The 8514-nt window shown below is 45.9% G+C and overlaps 1 protein-coding gene and 1 pseudogene across 1 annotated transcript in view; one reads left to right on the forward strand and one right to left on the reverse strand.

Moving 5' to 3' along the window:
• Nucleotides 1–1795, forward strand: part of LOC143927525 (NUAK family SNF1-like kinase 1) — a 65633-nt gene extending 63838 nt beyond the window's left edge. Inside the window, exon 7 of the mRNA XM_077451630.1 lies at nt 634–1795. Coding sequence (XP_077307756.1) covers nt 634–1598 — 965 coding nt within the window. The 3' untranslated portion in view covers nt 1599–1795. The remainder of the gene's footprint in view (nt 1–633) is intronic.
• A 1320-nt stretch (nt 1796–3115) lies between these two features.
• LOC143928540 (U2 spliceosomal RNA) lies at nt 3116–3200 on the reverse strand (annotated as a pseudogene).
• Between the last annotated feature and the right edge of the window lie 5314 nt (nt 3201–8514).

Genomic DNA, 8514 nt, shown 5'->3' on the forward strand with positions numbered 1-8514 from the left:
GTGAGGGTTAGGGCAGTATGGGGTACCAGAAAGTATGGGCGAGGGTATTTTCTGGATTTTTAAAAAGAATGTTTGAGAATGCTAAAAACATAGGGTATCAGAAGTGTTGGCTAAGGGTCTTGGCAGGACAAGATACCAGAAGGGGCAGTTGAGGGTCCAGGCAGTATGGCGCACCAGAAGGGATAGGTGAGAGGGTTCTTGCTGGAGCTTTCCAAAAGAATGGTTGAGTGTGGTGACAGCATGGGATACCAGAAGTGGTGGATGCAGGTTTTGGCAGTGGTACCTGAAGAGAAGGGCAAGGGTCTTGGTAGCAATGAATACTAGAAGGGGTGGGAAAGGGTCCTGGTAGTATGGGTTACAAAAGCATATGGGCAGATCTCTTATTAATGGCTTGTTCCATGAGATATCTTCACAGCTATACATACTACCTGTGGAGCTTGGAGGGGGAATGGGAGGAAGATACCCTATATTTCTAGTTGGTGTTGGGATAATGCATGCTTATCCAACTGCAACCTCACATATGTAGCTTTCCTCATTTTAAAGAAAGCCCATGGTTGAATTGTTTTCTTTTTTTGGCATGTAGAATTTTGGAATAAAAAAAAATATTTTATATATATATTCATTTTTTTACAGGAGCCTGTGGACTGATTGACTGGATGCTGACAGTAAATCCAGCCAGGAGAGCGACTATTGAAGATATTGCCAATCACTGGTGGGTTAATTGGGGGTACGACACCATGGTATGTGACTGCCATGAAGTACCTGAATGTCAATCTCCACTGCTAGCGCGATACATCGAATGTCAGAACACGCCTGGTTTCAAAAGCACAAAAACAGAACAAAGCAGAGTCCATCCCAGAGAAGATGAAGAATATGAAGGCTGTCTCAGAAAGTCCAAAAAGGAAAATGACATCAATCAGTCCCAACAAGAACTCGAAGTTATCGCTTCTAGAAAGAAACCAAAAGGGATCTTGAAGAAAAGGAGCAGTTTTGACAGCTCGTTATTAAACTCCTCCAATTTCTCTGAAAACTTGTCTCCGAATTGCATGGAGCTCAGCCAAGAAGCAAAAACCGCGTCTGCCTACGAGTCTCACATATCAACGATTGTCGAATGCACTTTCAACAAGCCGAAAAAGGGAATACTAAAAAAAACATATGAGAGGGAATCGGGATATTCATCTTCCCCAGAGAGGATAACGATCTCAGAATGCCAGAAGGTCTACCATAAAGCAGTAGACGAAAAAGCAAGGTCAGACAGATACACGAGGAGGAAAAAAGGCATTCTGAAAAAGAACGGGCGGTTTTCAACCAGTTTGGATCTACCCGCGGACTGTTCGTCCCTCCGGCTCTCAGACTCCATGGAAGACTTAATCTTCCCCAACGCAGAGGCTCCAAAGAGCCCTAGCCGGCCTTCGAGTGTGATAAGCGATGACAGCTTTCTCTCCAGCGATTCTTTTGACCTGCTTGACATGACTTTAGAAACAAAGTCCCATCTTTTCTCCTACAGCCCGCACACCAGTTTCTACAGTTCTGAGGAAGACGACGCCTTATCGGGCAAGCTTAGGGAGAAACTTTCCGATCAAAACGATAAACTATAACGTTTCGGAGAGTTCCCTATTGTGGACTGAAACTATGACAAAGAAAGTAGCATTGAACAGACTAATCCAACCACTTCTGTGAAAAGTAAAGGCTGTATTATATTTGTAATTTTCTGTAATTTTATGCGTCTGTGGTGTTTTACGATCTCTGGTTTGTAAGAAGTGGCAACGAGCCAATAAAGCTGCTTTCAGATAAAGTCTGAATGAGGTTTATTTACCATCTAACCTTCAAATTCATCAAATTAAATGTAAAGTATTGAAAGGTCTACCTAGTAGTAGCTAGTCGCATGAAGCTGGACTTGTTTTGTAATGTTGAAGACCTTCCATTCTGCTTCCTTTAACTCTATTGAATCTTAGGAACATTCCTCTGCATTTATAGCTGCATACTGCAAAAAAAAACTCCGGTCATCATGAAATGTGTCAAAGCAGATGATGATTGATCCAAGAATACGATAGGAGATTTTTTCTATTTAAAAAAGCCTATGGCGTGCAAAACACACCCCAAAAAACTGTGCCAAAAAAAGTGCACACACATAAAGAGTGAAACACAAAACGGAGCCGCAGGTGTCTGCTGTCCTCCCAAGGAAGGACCTAACCCTGATCCCCCGGGGCGTTAGGCTCCAGACGGGGACTAAGGTACCTATTCATGGCCCACCCAGCCGAAGCCGGACGACCGCCTTTCTCCGGAAGGTCTGCCGAAACAGACCCACCCAGGTACTAGGGTATAGGGGCTCCCCCGAAGGGAGACCCCAAAGAGAGGGCGAACCAAGCCAGAAGGCCTATGTCCACCCTCCCACAAGAAATTCAGGATTGGTCCGAGGACCGACACCCTACTCGCCACACGTGCAAGTGACAAACATAAAACGTGACACACAACACACAAAGAAAAATAAATAAAAAGTGGGGAAGGTATAGTGGAGAAGGAGAGTGAAAAGAGTGGCCATTGTGTTGGCCCACCGGCCAGGAATCAAAAATTCCTCTGGTCCTAGCCAAAAGACCCGGCCCTAGAGGCAGGTGTGAAAAAGTGTGTATACAGTGAAGTGTCCGTGGTGCCAGACTTTAAAGTGAATAAATCACAGTGAATGTAAGGCACCCCTGAACTGCCACTTCAGGGGCACATCACCATAGGCTTTTTCATAGAAGCATCCCCAACCCCCCCAACCCAGACCACGACAGCCCCCACCCCAGCCAGAAAGGCATGGAGATCCAGGAGCTTAGTGAGACCCTTTGCCATCAGGCCTCACCCTCGCTCCCATCACTCCTACCTAATTACATTCGGGAACTACCGGCCGCCCCCCTGTTGGAACAGGGGAACAAACGTTCCCTCCCGAAAAACTGACCGGAGCTAAAGCTGCCACAATCCAGGCCAGAAGGCCAGGGTCCCCTCCCCTGGCGCCGACCAGTGGTTCTCCATCCCCATCAGAAGGCTTCCCTTTCGGCTACGAACCGCTCCGGGTCACCTTTACACCAGCAGGCTTTGCATAGCAACCGCCCTCCCTGCTCCACCTCGCCGTAGAACAGGGACGGAAGCAAGCGCCACCTCCTGGTAACTGATAAGAACAGATACTACACTTGATCTTAGCCAAAAGGCCGAGAAGCGATAGGAGATGCTCAAGTTTGTGATACCACCCCAAGTTCTAACTATATAATCATTGTGGGCCCATGAAGTCTGGAACCGGTGTCGATTGTTCAAGTTGCACTGGTTAAGGTGGGAATTGTCAAATTGCCCTGGTGGTGATTTTAAAAGGGCATTTTAAAGTGGAACTACTACTGCATCTAAGCACCACAAACTGAAAAAGCTATTTAGTTCATGTTTAATATTAAATGCAAACTCCCTCATCCATCCATGTTTTGGTGATTTATTTTGCTGATAAATCAAACGTCCCCTAGCATTTCTAGTTGTGGCCATCTTGAATAAGGGCAGATGATTCATTTAGCATTTACTTCCTGGAATCCATCTGCCCTTAGCTCGGGCATGAAGGCAGGAGGGTGTGCTTACCTAAGAAAACCCCCTCCTCCCCTCCTGAAGTCTTCTGGGATGCATGACATAATTTGCCTAGGCAAGAAAACCAGGAAGTAACTGAAAAAATGTAAAAAAAAAAAGTTTGAAACAAGTAAATATGATATACTTTCCTATCCATTTACTACAGCTAGCAGCATAAGGATTAAACATAGTCAATGTTGACAAAAAGAGTAAAGTTCCACTTTAAGTGCTGATGTAATGGCTGGTGTATGTGCCTGACACTCATTAGAGCTAAAGAAGCTACTTGGAGTAGTAAAATGCCTTCAACATTACAGAACAAGTCTGAGTGATTGTGACTACTTCTAGGTGACCTGGATGAACTACTATAATCTAGACCAGTGGTCTCCAAAATGTGGCCCGAGAACCGGATGCAGCACTTTGCTAGCTTTCATCTGGCCCTTGGGGCACTATTCCTTCCACTGACACCAACAGTGGGGCATAATTCATACCACTGACACTAATGATGGGGAAACGATTTCCCAGACTAATATTAATAATGGGGCACTATTCCCCCCACTGACACCAACGATGGGGCACTATTCCTCCCACCGACACCAACAATGGGGCATTATTCCTCCCACTGACAACAACAATGGGGCATTATTCCTCTCACTGACACCAACAATGGGGCATTATTCCTCCCACTGACACCAACGATGGGGCACTATTCCCCCCACTGACACCAACGATGGGGCACTATTCCCCCCACTGACACCAACGATGGGGCACTATTCCTCCCACTGACACCAACGATGGGGCACTATTCCTCCCACTGACACCAACGATGGGGCACTATTCCTCCCACTGACACCAACGATGGGGCACTATTCCTCCCACTGACCCCAACGATGGGGCACTATTCCTCCAAATGACCCCAACGATGGGGCACTATTCCTCCCACTGACACCAACAGTGGGGCATAATTCCTCACACTGACACCATTGATGGGGCACTATTTCTCAGACTAGTATCAACAATGGGGCACTATTCCTCCCACTGACACCAATGATGGGGCACTATTCCTCACATTGATACCAATGATGGGGCACTATTCCTCCCACTGACACCAATGATGGGGCACTATTCCTCCCACTGACACCAATGATGGGGCACTATTCCTCATCTCCTACAGACCACCAACCCTGAGGCCATATTTATTCTCACTAATGCTGGGCCCATTTTCTACCCCCACTGGACACAATCCGCCCCCCCCCCCCCCCAAAGTCTGAAGAACAGTAAATTTGCCATTCGTTTGAAAGTTTGGAGCAACCTGATCGAAATAAATGAGAACCTTCACAGACATACTGAAAAATGTCACACTGTTAAAATCTGTAATCACCAAACCAAGGCTGCTATATGAGTAAGGGGGGGGGGGGGGGATACACAATAGTGCCTTAGGTTGGCTATATTACACTCTTAATACATTTGCTTTATTACCAACTCCAGGAACTCTTTGATATTATGTAGATTTCAAAATCCAATAGGATGTATGGAGAACAACGCTGGTCTCGTTTTAGCATCAGAACCGGACCACGGGGCAATGGAAGAAGGTGGCCTAGTCTGATGTGGATATAGAACGAAATGTAATTGGTCTGGTGCCACCAGTAACACCCCTCCATCCCTATAATACAGACAACAAAACAAAATTCTGTCCTGGGACTTTGAGTGAGGTGAGCACAATTTAGCCAATAAACCTAACAAGAGTATAAATAATCTTTGGATTTATTTCAGTTATAGAACAAATGTCATACATAAAATACATGGACCTAAATGCCGAGCCGATATGGTAAAAAACATGATGCATAAATGTTTAAAATTATATACATTTGTTACAATAATGCATGTAAAATGGTAAATAAGCATCTAGAAGCTCAACGCGTTTCGTGAGTCACTACTCCCTTCGTCAGGAGTGGATGTGTGTGCCGTATGTCAATCGGTTAAGCCCGAGTACCAGAAGCTGATTTCCCAAAAGGTTGCGATGACACGTGTCTAGCGAAGGGAGCTGAAGACAAACAAATCCCCAATAGGGGACAGCCGGGGGGTGAGCACGGCAGGGGTAAAGGGTGTGAACCCTAGGGGGTCTCTCAGTGTCCATCATGGATAACCACTAATTAGTAGATGCTTCCTGTGGAAGGGTGTCCTCTGCGTGGAGGACACCAGGGGCGAACTGACAACTTATGGGGCCCTGGGCAACAGGAGATTATGGGGCCCCGAGCAATAGGAGAAAATTATGGGGCCCCCGGGCAATAGGAGATTATGAGGCCCCCAAGCAATAGTTTATGGGGCCACACAGTATACACACACACTCATACAGAATACACACACAGACACACAATATACACACACAGTATACACACACACAGAATACACATACAGACACTGAAAGGGTACTGGAGAGGCGGGGCAGCTATAATCTTCAGATTTTTTTTTAAAAACACAGATTTTTACATACTGTCCCTGGTTTTATTGAGACTGGCAACCCTGATGGGGCACCTTAGTGGCATGGGGCCCTCGGGCAGTGCCGAGTACCCGAATGATCAGTCCGCCCCTGGAGGACACCCTTCCACAGGAAGCATCTACTATTTAGTGGTCAACCATGATGATGGGTTGCGTTTCTCAACACGCTGAGTTTCTAGATGCTTATTTACCATCTCACATGAATTATTGTAACAAATGTATATGATTTACAAACATTTATGCATCACGTTTTTTTTTTTTTTACCATATCCGTTCGGCATTTATGTCCATGTATTTTATGTATGACATTTGTTCTATACCTGGAATAAACCCAAAGATTATGTATACTCTTGTTATGTTTATTGGGTAAATTCCGCTCACCTCGCTGAAAGTCTCAGGGCAGAATTTCGTTTTGTAGTCCGATGTGGATGTCCGGGTGTGCGTTGCTTTCCTGGGGAAGAGATGGCACCAGGATGTAGTATGGAAGGAAGGCAAGCTGGTGCAGGCAGTGTGATAACTTTGGGAAATGTTCTACTAGGAAACCTTGGCTCCTGCCATTCATGTGGATGCTAATTTGACACGTGCCACCTACCTAAAACATTGCTGGTGACCAAGTACACCCCCTTCATAGAATTGGAATTCCTTGATGGCAGTGGCCTCTTTCGTCAGGATAATGTACTCTGCCACACAGCAAAAAATTGTTCAAGAATAGTTTGAGGAACACAACAATGAGTTTGGTTTGAGTTGTTGACTTGGACTCCACTTTCTCCAGATCCAATCGAGCATCTGTGGGTTGTGCTGGAGAAACAAGTCCAAGCCATCTAGGACTCACCTCACAATTTACAGAACTTAAGTCTGAAGGTATGCTGTGGTATCTGGCTTGATGCCAGACACCATAGCATACCCTCAGAACTTTATTGGAGTCCATGCCTAGATGGATCGGGGCAGTTTTGGCAGCAAAAAGGGGGCCTACTCAATATTAGGTGTGTCATCATATAGGTTATGGCTGATCGGTGTATACAATATGGGTCATTTAAATTAGAGGGACAGACTTGCCTTATAGTATAATGCAGGGCAAACACGTCACATGTTACACTTCAAAGCACAACCACTAAAAGAGGTTTGTAGATGAAATAGCATATTTCTTTCTCAGTCGAAGGAAATTGTTTAACAAAATATGGAAATGCCAGTGCATTCCATCCAGAGAGCGAATATAAATAATGGGATTAGGATTCACTTTGTTCTGCTTTCAGACAAAAAGTATTAAACAATGACTTTTTCTGAGGAAGTGAAAAGAAAACAAGTCTACTCTAGCTTGGACCTTTATCTCGCTTACAGAAATGGAATGCCCACCCATGTTGATATTTTGACATGATCTCACTTTCAGAGAGTAAATAAAAAAAAAAAAATTATATATATATATACACACACACACACACACACACACACACACACACACACACACACACACACACACACACACACACACACACACACACACACACACACACACACACACACACACACACACACTATGCATTATTTTAAAGAATTTTCTCCCTCCAGATTCGTGAAAAACTCCAGCGCCTTTGAGGCCAAAGATAACCGAGGTCTTCCCACCTTGACCCTTGACAGCTCTTCTTCTTGCAACAATAGGCACTCCAAGGCAGCTGGATTAATTGGCTCAAATTATTCAGCCCGGGGTGTACATACCGGCATTTCAGGGGTTGCCATTGTGACCCAAACCCCGTCTCCAGGCGGCCTTTGCAGCCCCTCTGTATGCCTGGATAGGAGGGCAGCAGGGGGTGGCAGCATGTAGAGAAACTGATCCCTCCATGCAGCGGCTGAACCCTCCTCTCCCTTCCGCAGACATTCAGCGGTTGATGGAGGGCATTGGCTCCTCCACATACCGATCCCGCCGACTCCCTATGCCTGTCCTTCTGTAGGGATTGGCACCTTTTCTTCAAGCCAAACCCGAACACTTTAGCGGCGCACAGCAATTTTATTTTTTAAGGGGGAACACTGTGGACTCTGGTGTAAAGTGGAACTCTGAAACCTCCCACCTGCATCAGAGTCCCCCTTACTTTAGTATACTCGCTTGCTTGGAGGCAGGAGAGAAAAGGGAGGGGAAGTTCAGTTACAAACATTGGATGGTGAGCTCACTCACCCAAGGATGGAGGCTTAAGCATCGACACCTTCCATCCACCATGTATCTGAACTGAGTGGCTGAGCTTCAAACTTCCAGCCCACACATCCCTTTCCTGAGGCACAGAACACTGGGGATTGGAGTGTGGGTGGGCAGTTAGAGGGGTAGGGGTGGGAAGGGGAGGAGTAGATCAAGTCCTCTCTCCTGGTCGTGTATGGGGGTGGGGCCCGTGTGCACACCTGTGCACTTGGCATTTGTGGTACTTGATTACTTGGGGAGCCACAGTCTAT

This window comes from Lithobates pipiens, unplaced genomic scaffold, assembly GCF_037356315.1.
Source record: "Lithobates pipiens isolate NorthernLeopardFrog02 unplaced genomic scaffold, aLitPip1_a1.2 Scaffold_23, whole genome shotgun sequence".
NCBI lineage: Eukaryota > Metazoa > Chordata > Amphibia > Anura > Ranidae > Lithobates > Lithobates pipiens.